The 18,107-nt window shown below is 52.7% G+C and overlaps 11 protein-coding genes across 11 annotated transcripts; 6 read left to right on the top strand and 5 right to left on the bottom strand.

The window, feature by feature from the left end:
• Positions 1 to 195: 195 nt before the first annotated feature.
• On the top strand, positions 196 to 954 carry AUEXF2481DRAFT_30849 (uncharacterized protein; the record flags this gene model as incomplete). Its single annotated transcript, XM_013486813.1, has 1 exon — positions 196 to 954. The coding sequence occupies one exon, from the start codon at positions 196 to 198 to the stop codon at positions 952 to 954; it is 759 nt and encodes a 252-aa protein (XP_013342267.1).
• Positions 955 to 1,163: 209 nt separating this feature from the next.
• AUEXF2481DRAFT_41498 (uncharacterized protein) lies at positions 1,164 to 2,902 on the bottom strand. The gene is made up of 2 exons (XM_013486867.1): positions 2,750 to 2,902; positions 1,164 to 2,654 (listed from the first exon to the last, which is right to left on the bottom strand). Exons 1-2 carry the CDS (start codon positions 2,794 to 2,796, stop codon positions 1,280 to 1,282), a joined length of 1,422 nt encoding a protein of 473 aa, XP_013342321.1. The 5' UTR covers positions 2,797 to 2,902; the 3' UTR covers positions 1,164 to 1,279.
• Positions 2,903 to 3,113: 211 nt separating this feature from the next.
• On the top strand, positions 3,114 to 4,307 carry AUEXF2481DRAFT_30847 (uncharacterized protein; the record flags this gene model as incomplete). Its single annotated transcript, XM_013486812.1, has 3 exons — positions 3,114 to 3,478; positions 3,535 to 4,075; positions 4,134 to 4,307. The coding sequence occupies 3 exons, from the start codon at positions 3,114 to 3,116 to the stop codon at positions 4,305 to 4,307; spliced, it is 1,080 nt and encodes a 359-aa protein (XP_013342266.1).
• A 477-nt stretch (positions 4,308 to 4,784) lies between these two features.
• AUEXF2481DRAFT_304537 (uncharacterized protein) lies at positions 4,785 to 6,718 on the bottom strand. The gene is made up of 3 exons (XM_013486953.1): positions 5,896 to 6,718; positions 5,170 to 5,843; positions 4,785 to 5,114 (listed from the first exon to the last, which is right to left on the bottom strand). The coding sequence occupies exons 1-3, from the start codon at positions 6,607 to 6,609 to the stop codon at positions 4,985 to 4,987; spliced, it is 1,518 nt and encodes a 505-aa protein (XP_013342407.1). The 5' UTR covers positions 6,610 to 6,718; the 3' UTR covers positions 4,785 to 4,984.
• Positions 6,719 to 7,741: 1,023 nt separating this feature from the next.
• On the bottom strand, positions 7,742 to 8,176 carry AUEXF2481DRAFT_6348 (uncharacterized protein; the record flags this gene model as incomplete). The annotated part of the gene is made up of 3 exons (XM_013486740.1): positions 7,742 to 7,902; positions 7,972 to 8,070; positions 8,125 to 8,176. 3 exons carry the CDS (start codon positions 8,174 to 8,176, stop codon positions 7,742 to 7,744), a joined length of 312 nt encoding a protein of 103 aa, XP_013342194.1.
• Positions 8,177 to 8,302: 126 nt separating this feature from the next.
• AUEXF2481DRAFT_302968 (uncharacterized protein) lies at positions 8,303 to 10,418 on the top strand. Its single transcript, XM_013486952.1, has one exon. It carries the CDS (start codon positions 8,664 to 8,666, stop codon positions 10,017 to 10,019), a length of 1,356 nt encoding a protein of 451 aa, XP_013342406.1. The 5' UTR covers positions 8,303 to 8,663; the 3' UTR covers positions 10,020 to 10,418.
• A 398-nt stretch (positions 10,419 to 10,816) lies between these two features.
• AUEXF2481DRAFT_6346 (uncharacterized protein) lies at positions 10,817 to 12,871 on the bottom strand (the record flags this gene model as incomplete). The annotated part of the gene is made up of 2 exons (XM_013486739.1): positions 10,817 to 12,515; positions 12,573 to 12,871. The coding sequence occupies 2 exons, from the start codon at positions 12,869 to 12,871 to the stop codon at positions 10,817 to 10,819; spliced, it is 1,998 nt and encodes a 665-aa protein (XP_013342193.1).
• A 731-nt stretch (positions 12,872 to 13,602) lies between these two features.
• AUEXF2481DRAFT_66975 (uncharacterized protein) lies at positions 13,603 to 14,135 on the top strand (the record flags this gene model as incomplete). Its single annotated transcript, XM_013486908.1, has 2 exons — positions 13,603 to 14,005; positions 14,062 to 14,135. Coding segments are annotated over 2 exons (477 nt in total), but the record flags the coding sequence as incomplete, so codon positions are not given.
• A 474-nt stretch (positions 14,136 to 14,609) lies between these two features.
• AUEXF2481DRAFT_41491 (uncharacterized protein) lies at positions 14,610 to 16,041 on the top strand. The gene is made up of 7 exons (XM_013486866.1): positions 14,610 to 14,743; positions 14,799 to 14,839; positions 14,912 to 15,066; positions 15,142 to 15,296; positions 15,351 to 15,461; positions 15,514 to 15,637; positions 15,692 to 16,041. Exons 1-7 carry the CDS (start codon positions 14,735 to 14,737, stop codon positions 15,787 to 15,789), a joined length of 693 nt encoding a protein of 230 aa, XP_013342320.1. The 5' UTR covers positions 14,610 to 14,734; the 3' UTR covers positions 15,790 to 16,041.
• Positions 16,042 to 16,706: 665 nt separating this feature from the next.
• Positions 16,707 to 17,613, top strand: AUEXF2481DRAFT_6343 (uncharacterized protein; the record flags this gene model as incomplete). Its single annotated transcript, XM_013486738.1, has 3 exons — positions 16,707 to 16,851; positions 16,920 to 17,199; positions 17,301 to 17,613. The coding sequence occupies 3 exons, from the start codon at positions 16,707 to 16,709 to the stop codon at positions 17,611 to 17,613; spliced, it is 738 nt and encodes a 245-aa protein (XP_013342192.1).
• Position 17,614: 1 nt separating this feature from the next.
• On the bottom strand, positions 17,615 to 18,097 carry AUEXF2481DRAFT_303402 (uncharacterized protein). The gene has a single exon (XM_013486951.1). It carries the CDS (start codon positions 18,013 to 18,015, stop codon positions 17,713 to 17,715), a length of 303 nt encoding a protein of 100 aa, XP_013342405.1. The 5' UTR covers positions 18,016 to 18,097; the 3' UTR covers positions 17,615 to 17,712.
• Between the last annotated feature and the right edge of the window lie 10 nt (positions 18,098 to 18,107).

The following is an 18,107-nucleotide window of genomic DNA, read 5'->3' as shown; positions in this document are numbered from 1 at the left end:
GTTACCGCGTACTGCATACGGGGATGATACAGCTGTCCAATGAGGATGCAAGACGTCACACGTCACATGACGTCGACTTTTGGAATGCACAAAGGGACGACAATAGAAAGGCGCCTTGTCAAAAGCAGCCATGACTACAAGTATTGCTATAGCTTGATCTGAATTGTAACAATCTCACCTAGCAGCCCACACAAGATGCCACCAATTCCTATCTATGCAGATGCGCCCATCGCAGCAGCCAAAGCAGACGGCGTAACTCCTCAAACGGCACCACCTCCAACTCGCACAGTAGACTTGCCAGCGACCACAACGAGCTCTGGTAGCAGCTACCCTGCCGCACAGCCTGGCGCAGTTGCGGGACCTGCGCCTACAGGCAGCGTGTCGAGGCCAGCTCCACCACCAACCAGTACCGTCACTACAAGTCTTCAGATCGACGAGCCTCCACCTCCTCAACCAGGAGCCGCACCCATACCCTCAACTCGTACCAATGCCTATGACACAAACAGCCCAGCAGCTCCCAGAGCACAGCCCATGCCACAACAACTCAGCATCCCACCCCCGACCACCAGCGCCCTAGCCACCCACAGCACAGCCGCAGCCTCCCCCACATCACCAACCCGTCGACCAGTAACACTACCCATGGGCCCCGTATCACCAACCATGCACAGTCGACCCCAGAGCATCTCTACTCATCCACCCGGCTACCAACAGAATCCCTATGCTGCTGAATTGACCTCTGCTCAACGAGCCAGTCTTGAGGCCGCAGAGGCTGCTGAAAGAGGCCGCAAGTCTGGTCGTAACAGCATCAGTGAGTGGATTGCTGGTGAAGATGATGGCTTTGGTTCGCCTACTGCTGGTACTGCAAAGGCTTGGGGTGCGGTCAAGGGTCTTGCGACTCAGGCTGGTCAATGGGCTGGCAAGGCCAATGAGTTTGCCAGCAAGAAGCTTGGTTAATTGAAATAGACTACTATGACATTTCAACAATGGGAATAAACGGTCAAGCAACTACAATGGAGTTTTTGGGATAGCTCTGCAACAGAGGGGTCGGGTCGATTATGCATTATGATTTTCACGTTCGTTATGTAACAATACAAGGAGATGCTACCAACACCAACGTTATCACAATCACAGTCACAGTCACATCGTTATAGAGAAGTGAGAGATCGGTGAGTGTGTACATGCAAACGTTTGATCGATTGGTTTTAGAGCTTGTCATGGTTTTTGCGTGAGCAGAGCTAGTTCAGACATACTCATCTATTCGTCATGCTAAAGAGTAGATCTAGTAGACACCGGGCAGAATCTTCCATTTGACGATGGCGCAGTAGCGGTTCCAGTCGTTTCCGTACTTGGCACGGCAGTGGCCATCATCTCTGCGTTCGCGGTGGATGAGCAGAACAGCGAAGTAGAGCATGTAAAAGTAGGTGATGGGAGTGCCCCAGCCGGCCATCTCGCCATTGGGTCCTTGGCTGATGATCTTATCGCCAGTAAGAGCGGCAGTGTGGATAACGTAACCAGAGAACCATGTGGGAAGGCAGTATGCCCACGACATGACCCAGTCACCGAGGTAGTTGATGTGACGAGCAGTGCCCCACCAGCCAGAGGTCAAGAGACGGGTTCCGCGAGCAGTCTCAATGTACTCGAGGTGCTTGACGTCGGGATGGTTGGGGTTTGTTCTGAACTTGTTCTTCTCGTCGTTGCTAGAGCGGAAGATGTAGTAGCCAGTGAGTTGGACAGCCATGATGAAAGCGACCTTAGCCCAGCCGAGCTGAACAGCATGGATGGACAGGTAACGAGCCTGGATGCTGTAGATGAACGGAACCCAGACGAGATCGCCGAAGGCGAGCATGCATCCGAAGCCATCAGTGGTGATGTCCATGGTGGTCATAATGGCGGGCTCGTTCCACAGGGCGTCGAGAACGTACCAGGCCTGAGTGCCGACAACAATGTACATGGAGTCGGTAAGAGTGCCATAGGTACCGTATTGACGGGCAGCGAAAGCCAGATCCAGCAGAACCCAAGCGAGAAGACCGGGTCTCAGCTCCATGAAAGCCTTGATGTCGACTTCGCCAAAGATGGGAATGTTTACGCGAGGGTTGAGCTCTCTTCCAATGAACCAGTCATAGACCATGTTACCTGTGGTGCCTCCCTGGGCGAGCTCGCGGTTGTCGGGATCATTGGGCTTGACGGAGAAGGAGCGCACGTAGCAGAAGGTGGCAAGGAAGTAGCCAATCAGGATGTTGGTGGTCAGGAGCTGGACGTAGTTGTCGTTGATGAAAGTCCAGACAGGGAAGTCGGCACCCTGGAGGAAGGTACCAGCTGCGGCGACTGTGAGGATGAACATGGCCGAAGCGAACGAGTTGAAGCGGTAGTTCAGACGGCCGCCAGAGGCCAGTACAGTGCCTTGGACTTCATGGGCGGGCAAGAAGGTCTGGAGGGCCAGACTGAGAGTGTAGTAGCCAAGGGTTGCGATGACAGACTTTGTGTTGAGAAGGCCAGCGACGCCAGGCCAACCGACTTCTTGCTTGAGCTTCTCGAGGCTGAGAGTAGATGGGTCGGTCAAAGAGGGTGGAGGACAGCCAGAGACATCGTTGCAGAGGAAGGCGAAGACATAGCAGACAATGGGCAGGATGAACGAGATGCCGATGGCGCCCAGACTGGTGTATAGGTCAGTCGATTGCGCCGGGGTTGAAGTTGAGGGCCTCGGGTGATTGCGACGAGGAACAGGCGAGGCGAAAGGGGAAACACTTACGGACCACCAAACTCGTAACCGTGGTGGGCTTCAGTTTTCAAAGCCATTGCGACGTGGACAAAGCAATGGACAGAGACGGGGAAGACAGAGGGCAAAACAGCTAATTATCAGAAGCCGAGAAATTGAACAATGACATGGTTCGATCGATTTTTGTTTGATGACATGGTACGATCTGGTTGGTTACGCGACGATCCGTTGGCTCCAACCCTCGGCAGCGCTGCCGAACCCCACGGGTGCTGCATGTAGTGACTAGTCGGAAAGGCTAAATGTACGCATGTGGCTTCGAGGTACGCATCCTCCGACCAAGCCTTGTACAACTGCCCTGCAGTCCCGCCATATCTCTATCAACCACCGACTCCGTACCATGCGCTCGTCCGTCTTCTATCAACTGCTGGCTCTCGGTCTGCCGCTCCTCGCCGCGGCTGCCTCGGACGACTCCAAGGGCAAGAAGGAGAGCCACGTTCCCTGCACCATCCGCTCGCCAACATCTGGCGCCTTCTTCGATCTCAACCCGATACATGTCGTTCTGCCAGAGGACCTGAAGAAAGCAGCCAAAGACGCGCGAAACGAGTCCTGGTCTGCACGTGGTTACGACTATGGCGCAAACTTCACCCTTAACTTCTGCGGTCCCGTGGTCGAGAATCTCACAAATGTCGTTGGTGTCGATGAGGCGAGGTGGCAGAATGTCAGTGCTTTCTACCAACTGGACGGAAAGACATACAGTATAGGGTACGTTGCCGTTGTTCCACACCCTCAGCTCGCAATACTGATTATGTCCGCAACAGCCAACAGAACTCCGAGCCCGTCTTCCGTGGCCGCAAGCTCGTCTTGAATTACACCGATGGATCGCCCTGTCCAGACTCGCCTGTGTCCTCTCTCCTCAATGCACGCGGCATAATCGGCGACGACGATGACGACGATGATGATGACAAGGACGGCAAGGACAAGGACAAGGACGACGATGACAAGAAGGGTAGAAAGGGAGGCAGCAAGGAGCCTTCGACCCGTCTCACCCGTCGCAAAAACACAATCATCTCGCTGCTCTGCAACACCGACCCCTTGGCTGCTTTGAACACCGTCTCCTTTGTCGCATCGCCCGACAGCTGCACCTACATCTTCGAGGCTCGCTCCTCGGCTGCTTGCGGAGGCATCGAAGTCGCAAAACAACAGCTCGGCCCCAGCGGCGTTTTCGGTGTCATTGCCTTGATCGCTGTCATCGTATATGTAGTTGGTGGCTGCGTCTACCAGCGCACCGTCATGCATCAGAGAGGTTGGAGACAATTGCCCAACTACTCACTCTGGGCCGGCATTGCCAGTTTTGTTTCTGTAAGTCGCGGTCCGTTCCATCGTCATTGAGAGTGTCATCACTAATCAAGTCATGCAGGATATGTTCGTCATCTTATTCTCGTCGTGCGCCCGCTTCCTACCTGGCCGCAAGGGCTACAACAGAGTAGGCAACAACTTCGGCAACGGCTCCAGTGCCGGTAGACGAGGTCGCTCAAACTCGGACGACGAGAACCGCCTGATAGACCAATTGGACGAGGAGTGGGAAGACTAGACTATTTCTCTGTTCATGCCCCTTTGATTCCATGTAGCGTCCTTACGATCTGGTCTCGTACTTGAGCGGTTTATGTTTCGCCTCGAGAGGTATAGCAGGGTCTCAGGTCACAATACCCGTTCTTAGCGCTCTCTTGGAAACCGAGCACCTTTTTCTCTCCATACCATTTCCTTCGGATTACTCCAATCTGATGTTTCTTGACAATGTCTTCGTGTCGTGCTTAGAGCACTCTGCATTGACTTGTCATGGAGCGTGTTATCAGCGTTTGCTGCACTCATACTCAAAGACCATGCATGTTTAATGTTTCAATAATGAATTGTGTGTGATTTCTATAGCCTGGACGATGAAAATGAGAGTACTCGCTTGGTTATGCACTGGGGGGAATCTGTTTGTGCTGGAAAGAGAAAAGGCCGAGTCGTATGAAACAAAGAACAATTCGCTCGAGAGACTTGAAAGGAAAAGAAAATGTTCAACGCCGTCCCAATGCACATTATCAAAAGCAAGAACAAAAGACAGGTAGAGACACGAAGAGAGATCTCGACGAAATGAAAACCGCCAAAAGTGCAAGAGAACGTGTTGCACCTCATACAGCAACCAGATAGTGCAGAGCCGAAACGCTTTCTTGTTAATGCTCCGTTTTCCAGATTGTCGAAGAACTTTTTGTTGTATGCTTTTTCTTAGTCTGACCAATCCCAGACCCTCTTTAGGAAGGATGCCATGTTGACTCGTTTGGACTTTATTTCCAACATCCACGGATGTTCCAGCATCCGCCAGGGTGTCGCTCGTCGGTTGGGCTCTTTTTCCAGACTAATAGTCAAGTTAGCAAGGGGGTTAAGGGAACAGGCAAATGAGAATGACTTGCCTGCACTCAATGAAGTATTTGAAATTCTCGCTCCATCGGATGTCCTGTCCGTCAGGGGTACCAAGTTCGTCCTTGAGCTTCGGGATAGGCTGGGAGACGATATATGTCAACAAGTCGATAAGTCCAGCTCTGGGTTGCATTTCCGTTCCATCGGCCGGGAAAGGAAATCTGTGCTGCGCCACCTCAAGCAGAGTGACACCCAGACTCCACACATCGGAGGTAATGGTGTAGCTCTGGCCAGTGATACGTTCTGGTGCCATGTAATATGAAGTTCCGATGAAAGTGTTTGCATCACCCTTTGTGCCGAATTCACCAGACACACCAAAGTCGCAGAGTTTCACCTCTCCCGCACGGGTGAGCAGGATGTTCGATGGCTTGATATCGCGATGGATGATGCGGTGACTGTGCAGGTAGGTAAGACCGTTAAGCACACCCTCGGCCACTTTCCCCAGGACCTTTTCGCCTGTGCGGCCGCCCAGCTTCTTGACTTCTCGGTAAACCGAGTCTAGAGAACCGCCTTCACAGTATTCCATGCTAATGCCGATCGTGCCATGGGTCTCGTCGATGAAAGCGCCGTAATAGCGGCAGATGTGGGAAGATGCACAGTTCTTGTTGAATGAGAGCTCTCGTACAATCTGTTTCTTGACGTCAGGATTTGGGTCCGTGGTGATGATCTGTACAAGTGATTAGCTGTCTGCGTGGTAGTCTGAGTATATGACCACAAACCTTGAGCGCGAACACCGTCTTTCCACCTTTCAGTATACATCTGTTGACAGCACCTCCGGCGCCTTCTCCCAGACTTCCGAGCTCGACAATCCTGTCTTCCTTAGCTGCCACTTTCCAGCCAGCGTCGTCCAAGTCTTCGACATCGAGTGCTCTTCCCATTTCCAAGCTTAGCTTGTCTAGATCCGGCAAGATCACTCCCTGTACGCTGCCATCTCGTTCCATGTTATTACCAAGTCCGCCAGCGGACGATGCCGAGTATAACGAGCCAGCAGCAGAGAGAGGATCTTGTAGACTGGACTGGCCACCAATCAAACCAGCGAGCTCGGCCGAATAGGAAGAAGCAGTGGTGGAGGTAGAGTAATTGTTGCTTGCGCCATTGCTGTTGGACCTCGAACGAGCACTGTCATCACTGCTACCTCCTCCGTGGGCAGTCGAGAGTCCAGTGACTTGTAACGGGGGTAGTTTCCCTCTTGCAGTCCGAGTCGTCTCTTGGGGTACTCCGTGACTTCCCATCGGGGTCGCTAGACTCAGCTTTGGAGGAGGTTGGCGAGGTGGTATTTGCAGAGGAGGCATGACATGTGAGTTGTTGGCTTGGTTGAGAGGTCTAGCATTTGGAGAGGGCGGAATAGCAAGGCCGAGTTTAGGAGTGCGTGAGGCGCTTGTGTTTCTGCTGCCGGGGATTGGCGGTCTCAGGAGTGGAGCCGGCGAGGCCATGTCGACCGAACCGACGGGCAATCGCAAGACGCCCGACGAGGACGGCGGAGGCGTAGACGGAGCTTCTTGGTGGTCGGCCACGACGGGCAGGTCACCGCGTTAGGGAAGCGGGGGATTCCTAGGTTGAAAATGGGTCGTAGGAAGGACGCACGGCGAGAGGTTCAGAGGACAGGAGGATGAGAGAGCAATGGAAAGCGAGCGGTGGTGAGTTATGGAAAGCTATCGAGGTAGAGCAGAGCAGAAATCAGATGTAGATGGATTGATCGAGTCAGGCCAATTCGAGACTTGGCAGGTACTTGGGCCTACAGTCGCGGGCACAAGGAGGGAAGCTAGGGACGATATGGGGTAAGCCAACGCATCATCCTGCTGGCGAGGTGACGACTCACTTGCTCCTTTTTCCTATCTAGTTTTGTTTTATTGCCAACAACGGCTGTTGGAAAGCAGCAGGGATTTCTGGCAACAAGTGGGAAGAAACAAGGGGGTTCAACACATCGAGCTGCAAGCCTGACCGGTTGTCGATCTGCGCCGTACGGGCAAGAGCGATGGAGATGCTGAGGCGCGGACGGCTGGCCAATCCCACCTTTTGCTGCGCGACAACCGCCGACCATTGCGTGCACCCCTCATGGCGTGTTTCCATTCATGCTTTCCGCCTGTCGCCCATGCATCTATCTGCAACATGGTCTGCATCATGTGCGCTTACTATCTCGCCCGCCCACTTTGACCTCCACTCCGTCTAGCATCTTGTCTGTCTCTAACCAATATTTGTCGGTCTGGCTGTCGTCATTCACCCTGTGCTAGCCGCCTACCGTACCCAGATACGTATCTTCTCTGCGGTCGGGTGCCGTCGTATGAGAGAGCAGATGATAGCGTGTGATTTGCTCACCTCTTGTTTTGCTTCAAATGCTCCGGGACTGAGCGATCACCCATGGTATCCTTGTACATCAAGAGGCAGCTGTGCGACACGTTTGCTCCGAGTAGGGTGAATGTACTCTGGCATGCCCATGCCTCGCTCGTTCAAGGACACAAGCACATCAAGATTCTCAACGCATCAAGCTTTAGAAAACATACATCGCATGCATGTATTTTCATTTGGTATCTATCGTGATATCATAATTTCTCCATGCTTGGGCATCTACAAGGCGCTGGCAGCGGTGAGCTTGCTCTTGAGGTCGTCCTTCTTGAGAGCCTGGAGGTCAGAGTTGCCGCCAATGTGCTGCTTGTTAATGAAGATGTTGGGCACACTGCGCTGGCTGGTCATCTCGGCGAGGGCGTTCTGGATGTCGGCACCGTCGTCTGAATGGGGAGACTTGTTAGCGGTCGGGTTCCGATAAGCTGACACAACAGGTAGGGCGGCCAGCTTACCGATCTGGTCGAGCTCGAGGGCGTAGAACTTGGCGCCGGACTTGGACAACAGCTCCTTGGTGGCCTTGCAGTAGGGGCAGTACGACTTTGAGAAGACGGCTGTGCCGTGTTAGTGCGTGGGCTATGCGGCATGTCGAACGGATGGTTGCATACCAACGCCGTTCTGGTCGATGATGTTCTGAGCCTTTGCTTTTGCGGACGACATACTGGCGGGACTGGTCGCGCGGGTGAAGAAACTTCGTACGAAGTTAATGATGGGCGAGTTTGGAGGGATTGATGTCGTATGGACAGGGTGTGCGACTGATGGTTGGTATGGCAAGAGGGGTGTTTGGCTTGCTTTATTGGAATGAGAGCTTACAAAGCGGGCACCTGTCCCTCGGGCAGAATGACGTGCTGTTTGTTTCCGATTTCCAAATTCTAGAAGCTCTCCAATCATCGCTACAATGATCTGTTCTCCGAAGCGGATGTGGGCATAGCCGTGGCCAGCAACGCGATACGCTGGAGTGATCAATTTGTAATATTCATGTAATCTACACGTAACGCTCCTAGACATCCGCCCATGAGGAAGCCCTCACTATCCGCGTAGAGGGGAAGGAAATAGGACGGGCGGAGCTCTCGAACTGGCTTGGCAAATGTGAACACCATCATGAGAGGATTGCCATGGTGAAAGTCGTCCTCCAACCTTCACAACAATGTCTAGCAGCACGATGGCCACTCCTTGCCGTACAGCCATGCGGCTACTTTCAGCTAGATCGAGATGCATGCTACAGAATCCTCGTCTCAAATCGGCTTTGCCGCAGGCTCGCTACTCGTCAAGATACAGCAACCCGGCAGCTCGCGCCACCGGCTCGACCATCTCTGTCAAAGCCCCTTCTTTCCTTGACCAGCATCAAGAGGCCGTCGATTCAGAGGATGCAGAGCACCGCCCGATCAATCCGCTGGACGAACTCGCCGCTCGTCGCGAATTTGAAGCCAAACGCTCAAACGCTATGCAGCGTATGCGATTTGCCGCCGTTGGTCTGCTCATGAGTGTCGCCGGTCTTACCCTCACCCTTTACAATCTCGACCTGGATGAGTTGGAGAAGGGAGCAAACAAGAAAAAGGCCCAATTGGATGCCGGCCCGGGCGCCGAGGACTTCCAGGGTCGTCACGTTCACGTTATTGGTGCTGGCGACGACAAGAGAATTGTGGCAGAAGGTGACCAAGAGCTTGATCTAGTCAGTACGGGTAGTGGTAGCGTTCCCTACTTCCCTCGTAAGATTTTCTTGCCCGTCCCTGGCTCAGAGACCGCAAAGTCCGAAACTTCTCAACCCAACTCTCGAGTCAACCCTGGCAACGTCCAAAACCAAGAAGAGTACGCCCTAGTCGGTCTTGGTATCCGCACTGTGACTTTCCTGTCTATTGAAGTCTACGTCATGGGCCTCTATGTCCGTACGCAAGATATTTCAGCTCTTCAAGCTCGCCTTATCCATCTGATCAACCCCAATGCTTCTACTCTTGTTCCCGGCGAAAAGGACGGTCTCAAGCAACGCATGCTCGATCCCGACACCAGTGTAGAGATTTGGGAGCAACTACTGCGCGAAGAAGGCATCCGCTCAGCCTGGCGTGTTGTTCCTTCCAAGAACACCGACTTTGCTCACTTGCGTGATGGCTGGGTCAACGGTATCAAGCGCGCAACCAATGAGATCACCAGAGTGAAGCAGCAGAACCCCGCCATCGTCACTGCGGACTACGAGAACGAGTCCTTCGGAGATGCCATGCGTGACTTCAAGGCCATGTTCAGCGGCGGTCGCACTCCCAAGGGCTCTGTCGTTTTGATGTTGAGAGATGCACCAGGCTCCATGGAGGTACTCTTCGAAGATCCGGCCAAAGCTACCGGCATCGAGAGAGTTGGCAAGATCGAAGACCCCAGAATCAGCAGGCTGATTTGGATGGGATACCTGGCAGGCAAGAATGTCAGCTCGGAACCTACGCGACAGAATGTGGTTGATGGGTTCGTTGGATTCGCTGGACGTCCTGTCGGCTCCGTCGAGACCATGGTCGTCTAGACTTGCATATACAACCGCTGTTATACGACGAACATGTGTATCAGATGATTCTCCTACATCGGCAATAATTGCATCTGCTGAATTTCCAAATCACGTCGAGTCTTGTACTCCACTTCTCACCCTAATCCTCCTCTCTGTCCAACGTCGACATCCTTGATCTGAAATGTGCTAGACACTTGGACTGAGTAGTATGGGTTCATGCTGTTGTTGCATAGCCTCCGCTAGGGACATAGACATTGTGAGTAAAATCGCAGGTTTTGCTCGAGTATGACTGGCTCTGGAGTTGGAAGGAGTCGGGTTAATCAGGGATCATCTATCGGACGACCAAAGGAACAGATTACCGGCTGTCCCAAACAACGCGGGAGGTATATTCACATTGCATCTTGAGCGCGCGATCGTGGTCGCATAGTAGTTGGTTGGGCGTGGAATCCTCACTACGAAGCAGTGCCGAAGATGGTCAAAATCAACAGGGAGGAGGGCCACGAGGGTCTATTCGCTGTCATAGACGTGTTATGCTCGGCATGCCTAGACAAAGCACATATGTGTTGTGATTGCGAGTCACTGTCATGGCAACTTGGACAAGAGTTGACACAGAAGTTCAAGTCGTTCAAGTGTTCGTCTCGGACTCTGTAGGTACAGGTGGACGCATATCGTGAACAATTGCAGAAGAGCACCTGAATATTCCTTTGCGGAGACCTCCAGAAAGCCCATCTAAGCAAGCCAAGATCGACAATCGCGAGATGTCCAGGCATAACCCACCAACGCCATGCTAAAACCACTACAGGCTCGATCTAGTGCTACAGCCTTATATTACCATTGTTTCCACTACCACCACCCCCACCAAATAGTTTTCCAAAGAAGTTGCCTCCATCCCCTGAACTGGAGCCGGCATCGTCACCTCCGTTCATCCACTTCGGCTTCTTGATGCCATCTCCAATGTCCTTGAGCCATGCAGGCGCTTCCACCGTGTCGAAAGTATTGCGCACACGTTGACCGACATCTTGGAAGAATGCTCGTTCACTCGTGTCTTCGTCCTCTTGAGGCATTCGCACTGCAGCTCTTCTGGCCGCAGAGGCTCGACTGTTGTTGGTCAGCCTGGAAGGTCGATTAAGATCGGCACTATGGCGTGGTGACGGTTCAGCAGAAGACAAAAGACTCGAGGAAGCCAGATGGAGCTGTGATCCATCGGCCTGGAGTTCGCGTTCGATCAGGATACGGCCTTCACGCCAGGTTCCTGTCCCTGGCTCATCGTGTTCGTCTTCAAGCACGCCAAAGCCAATGACGTTCTTGATCTTGCCATAGAGGTTGAAGATAGTTGCAACAACGGGAAGCATGACCACAATGGGGAAGTATGCGGAGAAGTTGCCAATCACAGGTGTGAGATTGATCAGGCGTCCAAGGAACCGGTAGAAAGTGGTACCTTCGCTGATGGTCGGATCGATCATAGTGATAAAGTTGAAGCTCAGGGGGACTGTAAGCTTCGCGACTTGTAAGCTGTACCAACATGCGCTCTCAGCGTAGGTCTGGCGACGCACAAGCGCGCGGTTACCCCAGACCTTGACCTCCGTTACAGAGTACAGTGCAGCAGCACACATGTAAAGTAACCAAGCCGCAGATATCATTTGGCCAGCAAATCCTATCTGCCCTCGGGAGCTTGAAGGGTGATGAACAACGCTCTTGCCAACCAGAGAGAGCTTGGAGTCCATCTCGTGCACCACCTCTGACCAGAGTAGCCCAACTGATGCACAGGCGAGGAACACGCCTAGGATAACACGGAGGGCAGGTAGAATATGGACTTGGACATGGTAGCGCATGTTGGCTGCTTTCGGACGTTGGGACGAAGATAGGTCGAGAAGCGACTGGAGTCTGGCAGCCTGTCGGACTAGATAATTCCACTCTCCAGTGAAACGTGCACGCTTGTGTCTAGCACGTTTGACTTTTCGGGACAGCTCGGCCAGATATCGTTCCGTCACGACGGGCGGAGGTGCAGTTGCAGAACTGACACTGGGGCGTGACTCCGGGAGACTGGAGGTATCGTAAAGCTCCTCGACCCACTCCTGTAAATCTTTCGGCATAGTGTTCTTTCGCTGACGCAGCTGAAGGATCTGGGCTTCAACTTGTTGTAGATTATCGACAGCCTCATCCAGCTTCTCATGTATTCCTGGCGCATGGCTCTGAAGCCTTTTCAATCTGGCACTGACGCTTGCATCCCTGATCAGACGTCGCGGTATGGCGACTAATCCATGTCCCATAAGGTAGATTGCCAGTATCAGACCATAAGCGTAGGCCATGGCCATTACCAGTGCCTTCAAAGTTTCGGCCTTGTTTGTCGTATTGTCGTTGCGGTTTTGCCAGAAAAAGTAAACGGCGCCAGCTGTTCCAACGGATAGCGTGATGAGCTGGTAGCGCGCATTCGAGCGGAGGGAGTAGATGAAGCGATCCTTAGGTTCTCGATAGCCTGAGTCACAGTACTCGCCGAGCAAAGGAAGCACGAACCTAAGGCGCCCATGTTAGTTCAAGCAGGGTCACAGTAGTACAGTACGAGCAACACACCATGTCAAGACAAAGGTAAGCCAGTATGCTAGCCTCCAGGCGACCAACATGACATTGTCGGGAAGCCATATTCCTCGTTGGCCATCGGTATCGGTCCCAGAGGACGAGGCTAGGTCGATGGGTACTAGCAAAACAATGGACGAGGGGAGAGCGAGAGCCAGGAAGACAGGTATTAGAAGGTAGGCGGGGGTCGCTCGCAAGGGGAGATAGTATCGTAGCAGAAGCGTGACTGTTGTGGAGATGGACAACAGAGCGAGTATGGCGAAGACATCAGAGCCTACGGAAGAGGAAGGAGCCATGTTGTTGCGATTGGACGGGATACAGCTTATGCCGGAAGGGACAGTGAGATCATGATGTTGGTCGGTCTGACTGGCAGGAAGGGCGAAAGTTGCTACGGAGATACTCGAACAGTTTAATTATCGAGAGAGTTGTGATTGCGGCCTCGTCGGAAGAGATGACGCAGCTTCCTTCCCCATCAAACGACAGGCACGGCAAGAGACGTTGGCAACGCTTGAGTGACAGAAAGGGCAGCAAATGAAACGAGCCAAGAGGACAAAGCACTGAGCACTGAGCAGCGAGCACCAAGAATCTTGCTTGCTTGCCGCGGGGCTTTGTGTTTTTGAGGTTCCTCACTCACAACCCAATCCGTTCATCCACAAAACAAGCCATTAGAACATCCCCGCCAACCAAGGCACCCAAAACACACCGTATCGACTTATCTCACACATCATGTCCGAAGCCGAGAACAAGCCCAAGGACGTCGCCGCCACCGACGCTCCTAAGACTGAGGAGTCCAAGACCGTCACCGAGCAAGCCACCGAAGCCGCTGCTGCAACCGCCTCTGCCGTCAAGGACAATGTCTTCAGCATGTTCGGCGGTGGCCCCAAGAAGGAGAAGGCCGAGGAGAAGGACGAGGGCGCCGATGAGCCCAGTGGAAGCTCCAAGGCTGTCGCAGCAAAGGCCGCTGACGAGGTGAGATGATGCACGCCCCTGTCTAAATACCATTCGACCGATCAACATACTGATACATGCATCACAGGAGGACGTAGTCGACGACAAGGAGCCCGACGTCCACTTCGAGCCCGTTGTCCACCTTACCGAGAAAGTCGAGACCAAGACAAACGAGGAGAGCGAGGAGCAGACCTTCAAGATGCGTGCCAAGCTCTTCAAGTTCGACCGCGACAGCAGAGAGTGGAAGGAGCGTGGTACCGGTGAGGTCCGTCTGCTCAAGCACAAGGAGAACGGCAGAACCAGACTTGTCATGCGCCGTGACAAGACCCTCAAGGTCTGCGCCAACCACTACGTCGTCCCCGACATGAAGCTCTCCCCCAACGTCGGCAGCGACCGCTCATGGGTCTGGAACGCTTCTGCCGATGTCTCCGAGGGCGAGCCCGAGGCTCAGACTCTTGCCATCCGTTTCGGCAACAGCGAGAGTAAGTTTGACATCACACGCCATCTGTCTGAGACCACTTGCTAACACCACCTACAGACGCCAACCTGTTCAAGGAGGCCTTCATCAAGGCCCAACAGGAGAACGAGGCTCTGTTCAGCAAGTCTGACTAGACTATCGCGTCAGACACCAGGATGCTCACCCCCCGCCATTTGTGCACCACCACGCCGTAGCCAGGCCCAGAATCCAAAACCCCCTGTCCCATGCACATGCCACATCTTCCTCATCCACATCACTACCCACATCTGACGAAGACACCGAGACGCATCTTGCATTCAGCATTCTGGGCGTTAGGCACTGCATCCCCCCTCCCCATGTTCCCTGTCCTCTTTTTGACGGCCCGAGATGATGATGATTATTCCCCAGTCTCCTTAGCGCCTTCTAGATAGAGCACATGACGGTTAATGTATCTACGTCTTCGGATTCATCTCTTTGCACTCTCTTTGTCACCTGTGCCCTGACTCGAATTCTTGTGTGAAAGGGGAAACTCTGGTGAAGCACCGTCATTCTGCCAAGAGGGCGGTATGGGCGTCGGCGTCCCCGCAAATTTACGACACGTTCAGCTGTCGCGTCGGCGTCGGCAGAGGGCGTGATCATTCTTACACTGAACATTGTTGTTACTGCTGTGCCTTGCGCTCGCATCTCGTGCTCTATATAATTTCATCGCCGCGCCGACCCCCTTCGTTACCCCGGTTTCCGTCGTCGTCTCACGATGCCTGACGTGCGCCTGCTTCAACCTCTCTTGGCACGCTGAGATGCTAATGCGCATACTACAGATCAAACGCCAGATCAAGCTCGTGACCGAGCAGCATGTCCTGTAAGACATCTTGGAGCATCCTCAAGGTAGCTGCTGAACGAAGCGATCTGACAAACGTTTCTACCACATTAGACCCGACGTCCCCTCAGAGGTCGAGGGATTCCCCATGCGCGAATGGAGCATCGAAATCTACGTAGTCGGACCCAACGACGAGCAACTACCCGCCACCTGTTTTGAGAAGGTCACATACCGCCTGCACGAGTCTTTCGGCAAGCGCGCCAACCAATGTACGCCATGTCCACTTCGACAACGCCTTCGAGCCTGCCCTAGCAAAAGAAAACAAAGTTGACCATGCGATGCAGCCCTCAAGCAACCCCCCTTCAGGATCCAAGAGCAAGGATGGGGTGAATTCGACATGTCTATCGTCCTCCAGCCCTTCTCGCAACCAAAGGGCGAGCAGACTGTCTTCCACGACTTGAACTTCCAGCAAGAGCGCTACGAGAACCTGCAGCAGTTTGTGCGTTGATCATCTCCATTCGTACTCGGCGCAGGACTAACTTCTTCCTCTTAGACTTTCCGCAATCCTAAGCCCGAGCTTGTCGAGAGACTGAGAGAGTCTGGCCCTGTTGGTGATGCCAACGGTGCCGCTAAGCCCGAGAAGAGAAAGAAGGCATCCAAGACTGTGCGTTGTGAGCCAACCATACCGATGGTACAGATAGCTAACAATGTAACAGCAAGTCGACATGGAGAAGTTGGCAGAGGGTCTGGAGCGACTCGGCGAAGACGACCTCTTGCACGTTGTCCAATTGGTACACGACAACAAGACCGAGGATACCTACACTAAGAACGACGTTGAGAGTGAGTGGCTTCCCATCATCAAAACCTGCAATCAGGCACTAACAAGCGACACAGACGGCGAGTTCCACGTGGACCTATACACTCTTCCGGATCAGCTCATCAAGATGCTCTGGGACTTCGTCAACCAGAAAGTCAACATCTCAGAATTTTGATCATCTCAGCAATCTAATTAGCTACCACACTTGCTTTGCTTCATCCGAATCAAGGAACCCCTTTCGAAGAGCACGACCTTTCAGCCCAAACCACACATGCGTGTGAACATCTATCGGCCGCATGGACTATGACGCCGAGATAGGAGATGATAAAGGTGCAGAGGCAAGGGACTGAAGGGCGTTTGACGACAAAATAATCGATACCCGCCGGAAACAACGATATGGCTTTTTTATTACTTCTCATCTAGGTAGTGCAACGAAAACACGATCCTTTACAATTGACGCGTCACCTCTGCTCTTCTTGTCGACAAATGGGATGACAGTCAGCGGCACAAGCAACGATTGTGTACATTGCGATTGATTTCTTGCACAACGCTCATGCCCAAGCTAATGTTATGCCCTAAGCAGGATGGTACATCTCACAAGCCGAGCGGTCCGAAAGACATAGCAAGCGCTTGAAGTCCACTCATCTCTTTCCGAGCGTCGCACAGGTCGATCACTCGGTGCATGTCTTAGTGGGACGCCATGCGATGAGGAGATGCTAGCTATCTGTGTGCTGTTCGCACCATGTTTCTCGATATGCAGACAGCCGCCAGAGCCTGGCATCTAAACAAAGGAAATAGGCAAACACCAACGCGGTTGCCTTTGATACACTTTCACACTTGCCGACTCTTATAGCTTTGCTCTCTCTCGTCCCCTTCTTCTTTTTAATTTCCACGCTTCTTGCGTTTCTGAGACCACTCGAGTATCATTGGAACCATACCTCATCTCAGCATCTCTATCCAAATATGCTGAGTACTTGACTAGATCCTGTTGCTTGCGCATATCTATGGAATGTTGTAAGTTTTGCTGATGTATCCCGAGGGGCCTAGGGTTATGATCTTTTCCAGTCGGACAATGATCTTGACACTGTCTGCATGCTCGACAAGGCCGCCGATCTCGACAAGGTCAAGGCCGAGATCAACGCCGACCCAGAAAAATGCACGTTCGGAAGTCGATCGAACGAGTCGAAGGAGGCCAGCAAACCCACCAACAAAGATGTCTTCTTTACGTTGTACAATGGTTCTCATCCAGTAAGCGCAGCTTGTGCTATGCAGCTCGGATGTAGGATACCTGATTGGCATCGTCAGGAGCTTATCATGAACTTCACCTGCCCCCTGAGGGTGTGGTTCGCTTTGGCAAAGCTCTACGCGACTATCGCAATGGTGTCCCTTATTCCTACATCACCAAAGGTCTCCTGCAGACATTCAGCTCTGGAAGTCCCACCTATCAAGAGTCTGAGGTATTCTGGATGAGACTCGAAGATGTTCCCGCTGGTGAAGAAATCACGCAGCAAAACACCTCCCTGGAACGAATCCGTGGTGACTTCAACCAACCTGTCGACGTCTGTGGCAACTGCGGAGCCGGACAGTGTGGAGATGGCAGTAAGCTGAAGCGCTGCGCTGGCTGCAAGAAAGGTAAGAGCTGCGAACACACTCTTTACATGATCCGGCTACTGACACATCCACCAGACTGTACTGTGCCAAGACCTGTCAAAAGGCGCACACTCCCGAACACTCATGTGTGTGTCCCGGCTTCACAAAGGCGCAAAACAAACAGCCTCAAGATGCATGCGGCAATTGCGGTGCAAAGCAGACCAAGGATGGAACTGCTCTGAAGCGCTGTGGCCGTTGCAAGGGCAGAAACTACTGCTCTGTTGAGTGTCAGAAGGAGCACTATCCTATGCATACTCCAAAGTGCAAAGCGACCGTTGCAGAGGCCAAGGGCAAGCAGGAAGGTGGTGGTCGTGTCAAGGGCTTGAATGTCCTCGAGACTTGGCGATAGAGAAACTTTCACGGAAGCCGGTGCATTTAAGAAAAGTACTGTGCATCACTACAGCTTCCATTGGCCACTGTAGCATCAGGCTGAAATGACAACGTTGGTCTAGCTATTGACATGGATTTCCACTTCGCTTTCGGTATGCATGTTAACTCCTACTTGTTGTGGAACACTATCATGAGATTTGCTCAACTCTTGCAATACAAGCATGGAGACTATTACTGATAACGAAAACTGAAAAGCTTTGTTAGATTCTTGGAAGCTCAAGCTACCTGTCTCCATGCATCGACGAATACAGATGATCCTTAAGACTATGGTAATACTGTCGAGGATGAGTTTCCACAACAACAAAGGCATAAGACTCGGCTCCTCTGGTAAGGCTGCAGGAAACATCCTGTGTCTCATCATGCATTCAGAGTGAAATAGGATGAATCCCCATCTCCACACATCATTTCATGTTGCATCTCTATGCAACATATACCTTCCCTTGACAAATCTGA

This window comes from Aureobasidium subglaciale (assembly GCF_000721755.1).
Source record: "Aureobasidium subglaciale EXF-2481 unplaced genomic scaffold scaffold_15, whole genome shotgun sequence".
Taxonomy (NCBI): Eukaryota; Fungi; Ascomycota; class Dothideomycetes; order Dothideales; family Saccotheciaceae; genus Aureobasidium; species Aureobasidium subglaciale.
The sequence above is the reverse complement of the archived record's forward strand: the minus strand, read 5'-3'. Positions and strand labels throughout refer to the sequence as shown.

What these genes read in the sequence shown, in the direction of transcription:
- AUEXF2481DRAFT_41498 (XM_013486867.1), bottom strand. Translation starts at nt 2,796, where the DNA reads ATGGCTTTGAAAACTGAAGCCCACCACGGTTACGAGTTTGGTGGTCC. An exon ending in GGTTACGAGTTTGGTGGTCC is followed by an intron (nt 2,655 to 2,749) that starts GTAAGTGTTTCC and finishes CCTATACACCAG; the next exon opens with TCTGGGCGCCATCGGCATCT.
- AUEXF2481DRAFT_304537 (XM_013486953.1), bottom strand. Translation starts at nt 6,609, where the DNA reads ATGGCCTCGCCGGCTCCACTCCTGAGACCGCCAATCCCCGGCAGCAGA. An exon ending in AGACGGTGTTCGCGCTCAAG is followed by an intron (nt 5,844 to 5,895) that starts GTTTGTGGTCAT and finishes TCACTTGTACAG; the next exon opens with ATCATCACCACGGACCCAAA. An exon ending in AAATACTTCATTGAGTGCAG is followed by an intron (nt 5,115 to 5,169) that starts GCAAGTCATTCT and finishes CTTGACTATTAG; the next exon opens with TCTGGAAAAAGAGCCCAACC.
- AUEXF2481DRAFT_302968 (XM_013486952.1), top strand. Translation starts at nt 8,664, where the DNA reads ATGTCTAGCAGCACGATGGCCACTCCTTGCCGTACAGCCATGCGGCTA.
- AUEXF2481DRAFT_41491 (XM_013486866.1), top strand. An exon ending in GTGACCGAGCAGCATGTCCT is followed by an intron (nt 14,840 to 14,911) that starts GTAAGACATCTT and finishes CTACCACATTAG; the next exon opens with ACCCGACGTCCCCTCAGAGG. An exon ending in CACTAAGAACGACGTTGAGA is followed by an intron (nt 15,638 to 15,691) that starts GTGAGTGGCTTC and finishes CAAGCGACACAG; the next exon opens with ACGGCGAGTTCCACGTGGAC.
- AUEXF2481DRAFT_303402 (XM_013486951.1), bottom strand. Translation starts at nt 18,015, where the DNA reads ATGATGAGACACAGGATGTTTCCTGCAGCCTTACCAGAGGAGCCGAGT.